A 13,057-nucleotide genomic window follows, 5' to 3' on the forward strand; every position below is an offset into this window, starting at 1 on the left:
CTCTCTGATTTTTCTTCTTTTGGCTCTCCCTCGCTCCCTGGTTCTCCCTCTTTCAGCTGTCCCTTGCTCTCTGGCTTCCCCTCACTTGTGGATTTTCCTTCTTCTTTTGGTTTTCCCTGGTTCTCTGGCTTTCCCTCATTTACTGGCTTTCCCTCTTTTCGCTTTGCCACACTCCCTGGCCTTTCCTTGTCCTTTAGTATTTACTCATTTTCTGTCTTCCCCTCATTTTCCAACTTTTCTTTGTCTTCCAGAGTACAAGCTAATCCTGGCTTTCCCGCATCCTGTGGTGATTCATTGTATTCCATCTTTCCTTGGTTCTCAGGCATTCCTTCATTTGCATCGCAGAGTTTTCCATGTTGAGATTCCCCTCCTTTTCCTGTCCTGGGGTGGGGAGGAAGAGGAGACAAAGAGGAGACAAGGGAAACTGAGGGCTTGGGGGTGGAATGCAGGTCTGGAAAATAGTTACATATCTCCCCTTGTCTGAGTTCCCTTAACCTGGCCTGGCCCTCCAAGTGTGTCCATTCCTCCCACACAGGTGAGCCAACCATTTCTCTCAGGCCCTGACATTTTCTCTTTGTTTGCTCAGCGTGGTAAAGTGTAAGTGTGCTGGGAGGTGGGTAGTGGGGTTCCAAATTCTGCCCATGCTCTACCCTCCCACTCCCCACCACTCTGAGTCCCTGTCCAGAGACCCCCTTATTTCACTGACCTGCAGAAATTCAGAACAGGTAACTCTTCCTTTTCTAGCCTTGTAGAGTGCTGACAACAAACACACAGAACTGCAGACAGACAGGAGAGAGAGACTGGGCATTCAGTAGATGCACAAAGACTCTGGTCCCTTTTCTGAATCCCAGCCCTCCAAGTGTCTACCCCACCATTCCTCCCAAACTTTTCCCTGGCAGGTGCTACCACCTTCTGCCATCCTTCAGCGCAGCTGGGTGTGTGCAATATATACGGTGGTGGGATGGGCGGTGGGGAGATGGGCACTGGTGACCTCAAATTCTGGCCAAGCTGTGCCCTCTACACCCCCCACCATTCCTGTCCAGCACCCTGCCCCCCTTCACTGACCTGTGGGGATTCTGGACAGGTTCCTCCTCCTTTTCTACACTTGCACAGTGCTGAGGACAGACACCAGACCTGCAGACAGAGAGTGACAAGGGCAGCGACTGTGCACTCAGCCTACTGAGGTTTCCTTCCTGAATCTGGGCCCTCCTCATACAACATTTCCCTCTCCTACCTCCCCCACCCACATCCCAGCCGCCATTACTTTTCAGGCCTCAGGCTCCAAGCCAGGATGCTTTCCAAACTGTTTGGGTCTCTGTATCCCCCTCCCCTGAAGGCAAGCCGTCCACCCCCACCCCCTTTCCGCGGAGGTCAGTATTTCCTTTTAGGTGCAGAGTGTGAGAGGGGGTTATTTCTAGAATATGCCTACATTTCACTGTCGCACTGCAGGAGCGCCCCCCCCCATTTCAGGTCCAAAAATGCATGGAGGGCGCACGGGAGGGGCGTCGAGGAGGCGGCGGGGTGCTCTCTCCCCACCTGCCCACGTCCGCGCTGCATCCCCCTCCCCACCGACCTCCCGGACCCCTCCCCACCCCGCGCTGCTCACGGATCCTACTGCCATCCACCTCCACCCCAGCCCGGGGCCGCCAGCAGCGCCCACCTTCACACTGACCTGCGGGGCCCGGGGCAGGCCTGCGCCTCCTCGGGCTCGCCGAAGCCCGCTCGCCCCTCGCCCGCCGCCCGGGCAGCTCAGGGAGCTGGTTCCGCGCGGGCGATGGGAGCGGAGGGCGCAGGGACCGGACCGCAGGGCGGGCGAGCGGGCGGGCGCGGGGGCTGCTGCCCACGTCGGCGCCCAGCGGGTCACGTGAGCGCCGCGTCACCCGAGCTCGGTCCCCCACCCCGCCCCCTCACCCCCATCCCCAAGGGACCGAGCAACCGCACACGGTGGGGGGCGGGGTGGCAAAAGGGGAATCAAGGAGAAAGCAGGAGCCCGGAGGCTTCCCGACCGCAGGTGCTTTACCTGGCGCATCTCAGGTCCTTGCACAGCATCCCTCTGCGAGGTACGTCATTGCCAGGTGTGACCGCTGATCACAGGGACGGTACCCGACTTTGCCAGGAGCGCTCAGCAGCTGAGTCCCACAGGCTGCTTTCAAGACCGGCTCTGCCTGACTCCAGAGCCCAGGTAGTAGTGCCCACCGGGAAGCGGCGCTGCCACCTTGAGTAGCTGTGTTCCTGGGCCTCTTCTCTCAGTCCACACGTTCTCTCTCCCTGAGAGATTTCTGTTCATTTCCCTCTAAGCACAGATGATTCTCAAATCTCCATCTCCAGGCTGTTTCCTCCCCTTAGCCCCAGACCCTTTTTGCCAACTGTCTATTGGATACCACTGCTTGAATGTCCCCGACGGACCTCAAAATCCATATACCCCGACCTGCTTTCAGCAACTTCCTTCTCACCTTCTCCCTTCACTTCTCTTCACACTTGAAACTTGCACTCCAATATTTGACCTGTTCTCATGTAGAATGTCAGACAGGCAAAAAGAAAAAAAAGAAGCATTAAGACATTTTTAAAAATGCACCGCAGATGTATAGATTCATCATAGCCCTTGGTTCACAACACTCTTATTAGTAACCCATGTTTGTCCCTTTCACTCTTTCACATTTGTGAAACCACCACCCAGCCAGAGAACTAGAAAATTGCCAATATTGTAGCTTCTACTGTGTATTCTCTCTCTCACACACACAGACTATATGTGTGCATGAGTGTTTTTATGTGTAAATATGGGAAACCTCCATTTCTGTTTTGATTTGCAAAATGCCACATCTTGTTTACACAATTATGAATTATGTGTGTGACACAACCAATTCTAACTATTTCTGCTGCATATTTCTTATTTAGCAAAACATTGATCTTTCTACAACATTTTGCTCCACCAAAATGTATATTCGCATTATCACCATATAACAAAAAATACTATCCTCAATGTTGAATTTTTTACTGAATTCACAATCTCATTCATAACAAGGCTGGATGTTTCCCTTTCATGAATATGAACTTCAAAAGTATTTGATCATTATTGTTATTATTCCATAAATTTGACTAAAATAATATCAAATCACTGTTGGTATTAAAAGATTTTCTGTTTTAACCATCTGATGATGCTGATTTTAAGTTATCATCAATAAAAATAAATAAATAAGCTATCATCAATAATTGTTTTCTGAGTTCTTTTGTTAATAGAGTCAACATATTATCAGCTATCATTCCTGTTTTTAAACATGCACACAAAAACTTGGAATTCAAGATTTGTGCAATTAAATTAGAAGAAAAATAATTTTATTTAAATTAGAAGTTGTGTTCATACAATGAAAAGTCAACACAACTGCATCTGTATGTACTAAATTAACACATTCTTCTTAAAATAACTACTACCTTCTGAAGTAGATGCAAATGTTTCTTCAGCAAGTTTGTAGGTTTGGGTTTTCATGAGATCAATAATATCACTATAGTCCCCTTAGTGCATAGTAAATGCCAGCAAATGTCTTGTGGAAGTTAAATAAATGTTTATCACCAACTTTCTTAAGAAAATGAAATTTGTTACTTAATCTTCCATTCAATATGCACTTTCATTTCTTATTGAAAAATTAAAGAATCATCCCAACAATAAAATAAATGTAGATTTACACAGTGTGATAAATGACAAAACCACTGTACCAAGATTTTCATGTTCCACAGTAGGACAGCTCAGCCTTTACTTCGCACACATTTCACATACACTTAAACCCATAATTTGCCATGTTTTCCTCTGATCTTATTGTCTGATGGGCTGGCATTTTCATGCACTTTGGGTGTCCTTGGCATGGATCATAGCCCAACTAGCTAGTCATACATAACCAGTGGAGGTAGCAGCATCAAATGTTCTTTTCACTACCACTTAAAACAAAAAGGAGTTAGCTCTGCAGCTGCTCCTGCATGAGTTTACTTCATTTTACCAGTGACAACCCTGCACTTTGCCCTTGAAATGGTTATGTTAATTATGTTGAATTGGGAAAGAAACATTTCTAGCGTGATTAAATTAAGAATTTTGAGATGGGAGGGTATCCTGGATTATCCAGTTGGGTTAAAAATACAATTACAAGTGTCCTTTCTATGAGGGAAAGAGAGGGAGTTTTTACTACAGAAGAAGGCAATGTGACAACTGAAGTAAAATGCTAAGCTTCCGGCTTTGAAGATGGAGGAAGGAGCCAAGATCCAAGGAATGTAGCTATAGAAGCTGGAAAAGGCAAGAAAAAATGGATTCTCCCCTAGAGCCTCCAGAAGGGAAACCTCTCCTAGAAACCTCCAACAGCTTTGATTGCAGCCCAGTAAAACTGATTTTGGACTTAATGGAACACTCTTGGAAAAGAATAAATATGTATTGTCTTAAGCTTTCAAGTTTATGTTTATTTGTAACAGTAGAACTAGAAAACTAATTCAAGTAAACAAGGTCTACTAAACCCATTCTGGCTTATTTTAATGTAGATATCAGTAATAATAATTCATTGTTTAAAAATGAAGATATTGGACAATTGTTAAACTACAAGGGTTACCAGGTCAACAAGTAACCCTTCTATCAAGGGAAAACCAGGAAGTATTTTTATCCTAGAGCCACCTGCCTAGTGCCTGGCACATAGCAAGGGTTCTACTGGGTGTGTTTTCTTAGTTCCCTAGACAAGAAAAACCATATGTGTATATATATGTATATATAGACAATGGTAGATTTACATGTAGTTGTGAGAAACAACAGAGTGAGTTATCTTCTGCCATTTACCCATTTTCCCTCAATGGTAACTTGTGTAATTACAGTAAAATATGACAAACAGAAAAATAACATTGATATAATCCACTGACCTTATTCACATTTCACCATTTTACATGCAAATGTGAGCATTTGGTCATATGACATTTTATCATATGTGTTTTCCCAGATGGGATCTCACTAACCCCTACATCTACCTGAGAGGTGTTACCCCCCCCCCCAGAAAAATGGCCAGCACAGGGGACATGATGTAATCAAGCCCATATGGTATGCCTGGCCCCCGGGTGTTCTACTGCAAAGTTCTTTTGCAAAGCCTCTTCTTTCTTGGTCACATTAGACATATTATTCTTGAGAAAATAATATATCATCAAAAAGTGGTTTGGAGAATATATGAAATAAAATGAAAGGGGTGATGTTTTTCTTTTTCAAACCCTCAGAACTGATCCAGTGTTTATTTTCCTTTTTTCTAAATTAGCAGAGAAATCACTCTAGTACATAGAAATGACTATGCACATAGAATACATAGAAATTATACATAGTGGAAACTTGTACATTTCCCTTCCATTTAACATTTTCACATGATAATTATGTAATCATGTTATTTGGGTTATGTCAAAGGAATCTCCTTTAAAGGAAGGATGGATGTGAGAAAGGAAGGAAACTAACATCAGTGAAGTAAAAATGTACCATTTGCTGTGTATGACACTTGAAATATTTTGCTTTTTTAAAGATTTTTAATTTATTTGATAGAGAGAGAGAACGAGAGGGAGAATGAGAGAGAGCATGAGCAGGGTGAGGGGCAAAGGGAGATGGATAAGCAGACTCCCCACTAAGCAGCTGAGCAGGGAGTCTGACAAGGGGCTCCACACAGGGCTCCACACGGGTCTCAATCCCAGGACCCTGGGTTCATGACCCGAGCCAAAGGCAGAAGCTCAACCGAATGAGCCACCCAGCGCCCCTGAAATATTTTGCTTTTTTGCTCTTCACAATAATTGTCTGATATAGACATAATTATTCCCATCATACAAATGAGGAAATAAAAACTCAGAAACGTGTAATTTTTTTAAAAATCTTGCCATTAGTACAGAGATGACAAAAAGGCTAATCCTGAGCTACTAGTCTCCTCAAATAACACGCTACATACTTTTTTTTGGTTTTTGTTTGTTTGTTTTTGTTTTTTGTTTTTTTAAAACTCTCTTTTTTTTTAATTTTATTTATTTATTTGACAGAGAGAGACACAATGAGAGAGGGAACACAAGCAGGGGGAGCGGGAGAGGGAGAAGCAGGCCTCTCGCCGAGCAGGGAGCCCGATGCGGGGCTCGAACCCAGGACCCTGGGATCATGACCTGAGCCGAAGGCAGATGCCCAATGACTGAGCCACCCAGGTGCCCCACGCTACATCCTTTTAACTCTATGATCACGCAGTACTTAAAGATAAGTGTTTTTGAGCTGTGTATGTTCTCCTTGGCAATTCATGCATGTATGGATGGATACTAATACCTTTCTTTCTCTAAGTGGACATTTCTAGTACATATAAGCATCTATATCTCAGAAGAAAGATCTAGAATATGGTGTTTGGCTGGAGTGTCTGGCAAATAATAAACACCCAATAAATATCTGTTGAAATAATGAATCTATGTATCAGCAAAGGGTATTATCCTCAATGCCTTAAGAGCCCCTACAACAAAACAGCAAAATGAACAAAATTTGTAAATAGTGTGCAAAGAAAGTCAGATGGTCAATAATTACAAGAAAAGTTCTCACTATTAATTTAACAAATGCAAATAAAAGCATCGAAATTACCTGTTATTACCTATCACCTGACAAAAATTAAGTATAGAAAGAACTCAATAAAATGGAGGAAAAATTCATGGAAGAAAAATTTTAAACTGGCTCTGTGTGTATGGGTAGAGAGAGAGAGAGGGAGAGGGAGCGACTCAATTTCAGTACAAATCACAGAAATGGGAAATGGAAGCACACTTATCAGTTAGAAATGAATATTTAAATTTATTAATTATTCTGATTCATTAAATATTCTGATGACACCAGGTGTAGAGGTGGGATGAAGAAATGAGAATTCTCACACACTTTTTGAAAGATTTTAAATTATTGAAATCAAGTTTCAGGGAATATATATGTAAGCATGTAATGTAGGGAAATGTTCTCATTTGTAAAAAAAAATAGGCTGGTAAGAAAATATTCACTATTGCCTGAAATAGAAAACAAAAATGAATAAAATAAAAAGCAGTCCAAAATCCTTCCTATCATCTATCTATCTCTCAAGAGAATATATATATATATTCTCTGCCCTCCTAATACTGGATGGCCCAGGTTTAATTTAATTCTTGGACCTCATCACTTTTCTATCTTCTATTACTTGATAAATAGTTTCAACTAGTTCATGAAATATATATAATCATGATTCCCCAAGTGCAGATCTCACTCCTGAAATCCAGGATTACATTATTTGACTTGTTCTGCAATTCCCTCTTTTCCCTTTAAATGTGTTTTAGAGAACTTTTCATTAGCTAAAATGTTTCATAATTTATATAACTTCTATTTGTTTTAATTTATTAAATTTATTTAAATATTCTACTTTATAAAAATTTAGATTGTTTCCAATTTTCTTTTCCTCTACAGCACAGAGTTATACTACATTGCTTACCCTCCCTTGTAATCAGGCAAAGTCCATGTGTAGCAAGAATTTTGGTGCCTCCTATTGCATTTCTTTGGCACACATCCACAGCTGTCATGGACAGTTCCCTGTGAGCTCACACTGATGGCAGCAGTGTCCTACCTTAAGCAGGCCACCTTCATTCACTTTCCTGCTTCAAATTCTTCTCATTAGCTTTAAGCAGTCCTCTTAACCCCCACAAATCCATCCCTGAATTGGATGGGAATTAATGCACCCAGAAACTAGTCTTAACCAACAGAACATGGAGTGATGAATAAAACTTCCAGCCTCTCAACCTTTGGGCGGACATTTCTGGGAGTCATTTTGTATACTTCTCAGAGGTCCCAGCCAGTCTTAGTCCCCATTACTTAACTACAGCTGTAATGTCAATAATGCACCAATATATTAGCTTTATATCTTTCTTGACTCCATTCTGGCTCCTACTTCACTGTCGCTTTCTAGGATCACCTCCCAAATAAACAACCAACATCTAAGTTCTGCTTTTGAGCGAATTCAAACTAAAACACTAAGTAATGGAATGTGAACAAGAGTGATGCTTGCCACTTCTATACCTGACCACTAAGAGCCTCCCAAGCAATACACCATTCCCTTGCTCTCTGCCAACAGGAAATTGATCACAGGACTCTGAGGCTCAAGGGAATATCAGGGCCACAAGACGGAAGGTCTTGGGTCCTTATATCCCCACTTACAGGAAAGGTATCCATGACAACTACTTGACAAGTAATAGAAGTGTTGGACTGTTTTATGAGAGAAGAATAAACTATTACATTAAGCGAAAGAAAAATTAGAATTGTATGCTATGCTATTAACCTATCCTGACAAACACAATTGGGTACCATCTTTTTCTCTCAGTGGCAGTTTCAGAAGTTAAAAGTCATTTCTCATTGTTTTCTTATAATGAGAATACAAGCATCCAGACAAAGAGAGCAAATATGTCTCTGATTTGTCTTGAGTTCAAAGGTTTGGGGACAGAAATTCTCTACTTTCTTGGGTGATTCAGAAGCTCATAAGAGCTGCTCAATATCATGGCTATGAGCAGACAGACCCTAATCCAGGTACCCACGTTGGGAAGACAGGCTGGTCTTTGACTCACCTGTTGATCTCAGTGAGAGATGGGTACCAGGACAGCAAGTTGTGCTTGCCCAACTGTTGCTCCTGGACTGCTTGTTATGTTTACATATTTATAGGAAAATCCTGGACATGCCTCACAGTCACCAGTGGAGTCCTCAGACCACTCGCATCACACCAGGATTTCAGCTGTCTGCTACCTTCCTGAGAGGCAAAAAGCTAAGAGCTATTATAATTTCTTTGTTGCACAAATACCCATTTTGTTTACTAACTAAATATATATTGAGTTTAAAATCGATAGCATTCCAATAGAGGTGTCTCATTAACTCTATAGTGGAAGTAAGAGGGTAAGAAGGGACATGAATATATGGGAAAAGAAAAGGATTAAATCTGAGAACAGAGAACTCTTTCACATTAACTTTTAAACTTGCTCAACTTTCAAAGCATTGAAGATTTTTTAAACCCTCTTTGGACCCCTCATCACCATTCAGCCACAGAATATCTCTGTCTCTCAGTGCCTATCTCTCATTATCTCTGTATTTACCTTTTCCTCTCCCTTTTCAAAGTTCCTGAAAGCATTTTCTGTATTCCCTGTTAACATTCTTTACTTCCAACTGACTCATTATCCCACTGCACTATGGCTTCTGTCCCCATGATTGTAATGAAAGTGGTCTCATCATGGTCACAAGCCACTTTTTTCCACTAGGTCCACCAATTTTGTATGAATATATTAACATACTGAGTGCTACATTTAATGAGCTCCTAAAATATGCATGTTTGTGCAGACAGCTTCTGTCACTTAACACCAAATCTTTGATATTTTTTTCAGACTATGGAGCATGAGGTGCTAGATACAAACCCAGCCTGTACTGCTCCTTAACTATGTAGTCATGGATTAAGTTCTTATTCTCCCTGCCCCTCAGCTTTTCATCTATAGAATGAGGATTAACATCATATCTACCTTAAAATGGAACTGTGAACATAAAATGACTCAATACACAAAAGGCTTTCTTTTGAGGTCCGCTGGCATGGAAGGTGGATCTCCATCCCTTCGCTTTCAGTCTGGATGTATCTTCAGGTTCAAGATGAGTCTCTTGTAGACAGCATATGGATGGGGCCTGTCTTTTTATCCAATCTGCAACCCTGTGCCGTTTTATGGGAGCATTTAGGCCGTTCATGTTGAGAGTGATTATTGAAAAATATGAATTTATTGTCATCATGTTTCCTGTGAAGACCTTGTTTTTATAGATTGTCCCTGTAAATTTCTTTTCTATATCACTCTTGGGGTCTTTCTCCTTTTATAAAACCCCCCTTAATATTTCTTGCAGGCCCGGCTTAGTGGTCACATATTCTTTCAGTTTCTGCCTGTCTTGGAAGCTCTGCATCTCTCCATCCATTCTAAATGACAACCTTGCTGGATAAAGTATTCTTGGCTGCATGTTCATCTCGTTTAGTACCCTGAATATGTCTTGCTAGGCCTTTCTGGCTTGTCAGGTCTCTGTGGATAGGTCTGACGTTATTCTGATGTTCCTCCCTCTGTATGTAAGGAATCTCTTCCCCCTAACTGCCCTTAAGATGGTTTCCTTGGTTCTAAGATTTGCAAGTTTTACTATTACATGCCGGGGTGTTGGCAAATTAAAACAATAGTGAGATACCATTACACACTTATTAGAATAGCCAAAATTTGGAACACCAATAATACCAGATCTTGGGGAGAATTTCAAGCAATAAGATCTCTCATTGATTGCCGTAAGAGCACAAAATAGTTGCAGCTTTAGGAAGTTTGGTGGTTTCTTACAAAACTAAACATACTCTTCCCACATAATCCAGCGATCACAGTCCTTGGTGTTTACCCAAAGGAAATAAGAACTTATGTCCTCACAAAAACCTCACACAGATGTTTATAGCAGCTTTATTGCCAAAACTTGAAGGCAACTAAGATGTCCTTCTTTAGGTGAATGGATAAACTGTGGTATATCCACACAATGGAATATTATTAATCCTTAAAAATAAATGATCTATCAAGCCTTGAAAAGACATGGATGAACTCTAAGTGCATATTAGTAAGTGAAAGAAGCAATTAGAAAAAGCTACATATTGTAAAAGTCCAACTATATGACATTCTGAAAATAGCAAAACTGTGGAGATAGTTAAAAAGATTTATATTTTGTATGATACTGCAATGATGGATATATGTCTTGTATATTTGTCCAACACATAAAATGTCCAACACCAAGAGTGAACCCTAAGGTAAACTATGGACTTTGAGTGATTATGGTGTGTCCATGTTGGTTCATCAATTGTAATACATGTACCACTCTGTTAAGGGATGTTGGTAATGGGGAGGCTATGCATGTGTGGAAACAAGAGGTATATGGGAAATCTCTGTACCTCCCAGTCAATTTTGCTGTAAACTATTCTTTAAAAAGTATACTTTTCATTTAAAAAAAAGTTAATGTTAAAGAGCTATCTCATCTCAGATTTAACCTTTGATTATGTCCATATATTCATTTCCCCTATTACCTCCTTTTTTCCAGTGTAAAGTTAATGAGATGCCTCCAATGGAACAGTGGAATGGAATTTACTCAATATATACTTAGTTATTAGTGCATGAAAGGATGGGTACTTGGGTGTCAAAGATATGATAATAGTTCTTGGATTTTTGCTTCTCAGGGAAGTAGCAGATGGCTGACGTCCTGGTGTGATGTAGCTGGATAATGAATGATTTGAGGACCTCAGCACTGGTGACTGTGGGATGGGGTCTGAATTTTTCTATAAATATATTAACATATGGAATAATGCAAGAGTAGCAGTTAGGCAAACACCACACCTTGTTTCCCTGGTACAATCTATCACTAAGCTCACAGCTGAGTCAAAGACAAGCCTATCTTCCCAGTGGGGGGAACTAGATTAGGATCTGCTCAAAGGAATGATGTGTAACAGCTTTTATGACATTCTGAAACACTGAAGAATATAGAGAACTTACCATCTCCAAAACTTTGAACTCAACGCATGTCAGAGAGATATTTTCTCCCTTCCTTTATATGTCTGTAATTTCCTTAGAAGAAACAATGAGAAATGACTTCACAATGCTGGCCTTAGCCCAGAGGCTTAGCCAGCTCTTAACTGCTGTGTCTCAACATTTAAAGGGCCATTGAAGTCTCACTACATGACTTATTGTCTGAGCCATTTACCCTTCGGGACAACTCTTTGATGAAGGTATCAGGTATCATGAGTCCTATTTCACAGATAACCAAGCTCAGACTGACAAAAGAGTCTAAGTCACTTCTGCAGATAAGTGCCAGAATAGGAATGAAGCTCCATCCCTTGCCCTCCCTAGAGGACACAGAGCAGACTCCTTTATAGAAGATGGGCTTTAAGGACTGGAGAATTGGTTGGATCACACTCCCCTGCTATTGTGGCCTTGTGCATAGTCACTTAGCAACCCCTCTGGGTGATGAAGATGACAGAGGAGATGGAATCCCATCCCTTGTGCCCTCAGACATGGGTGGTAGGCCATATCCATTAGCTGATCCCTGAAATGTTGAGTTGGGCTGACTCTGGGGAGTCTAATTAATCAGAAAGACAATGCTCTCATCTCCTGATCAGCAGTTCACTCTGGAATCACTCTAAAGTTGTTTCCATTTTGTCTTGATGCCTCTAGTGCTCTGAATGCTCTAATCTCCCTAGAAGCTGACAGTACATGGTCCCCACATTTTTTCCTTTTTAAGTAGTACTTGCATTGTTTTTAAGTCACACTGTTGAAATTTAAAACACTTTCTAAATGAAAAATAAAACACAAAGAGTTGTATTAAAATGGGAGAAAACATTTATAAACTACACCTCAGATATTGGGTTAATATCCATGATTTGTGAAGCACATTCAGTAACAAAATGACAAACAACTAATTTCAACAGATAATTCAAATGAATTTATAAAAGACCAATAAATATGTTAAAATATGCTTAAATCACTAGTGTCTTAGGGTTCTCCAGAGAAATGGAAAGAGGACATCCGTTTATATATAAAAGGAGATTTATTATGAGGAATTGGCTCATTCTATTATGGAAGCTGAGAGGTCTTATGGTCTGCCATTTACAAGCTGGAGACCCAGCACAGCCAGTGGTACAATTCAGTTTGAGTCCAAAGGCCTAGGAACCTGGGAAGCCAATACTGAGACTGAGCTTTTTAAAAATTTTTTAAAGTTTATTTATTTAAGTAATCTCTGCACCCAACATGTGGCTCAAACTCACGACCCCAAGATTAGGAATCACATGCTCTTCTGACTGAGCCAGCCAAGTACCCAAGGGGAAGCCAAGAGTTTAAGTCCCAGTGTGAGGGCCAGAGAAGATGAGATTTCAAGCAGTGCAGCAGGAAGCAAAAGGGATGAATTCTCCCTCTTTTTAACTTTTGTTCTATTCAGGCTTTCCACAGATTGGGTGAGGCTCATCCACACTGGAGAGGACAGTCTACTAAGTCCACCAGTTCAAGTACTAAT

General features: G+C 41.2%; 1 protein-coding gene across 1 annotated transcript in view; it reads right to left on the minus strand.

Annotated features, from left to right (window-relative positions):
- TCEAL2 (transcription elongation factor A like 2) overlaps positions 1–548 on the minus strand; it is a 946-nt gene extending 398 nt beyond the window's left edge. The window contains 1 exon segment of the mRNA XM_044911592.1: positions 67–548. Coding sequence (XP_044767527.1) covers positions 67–548 — 482 coding nt within the window.
- Between the last annotated feature and the right edge of the window lie 12,509 nt (positions 549–13,057).

Source organism: Neomonachus schauinslandi, chromosome X (genome assembly GCF_002201575.2).
Source record: "Neomonachus schauinslandi chromosome X, ASM220157v2, whole genome shotgun sequence".
NCBI classification, from domain to species: Eukaryota; Metazoa; Chordata; class Mammalia; order Carnivora; family Phocidae; genus Neomonachus; species Neomonachus schauinslandi.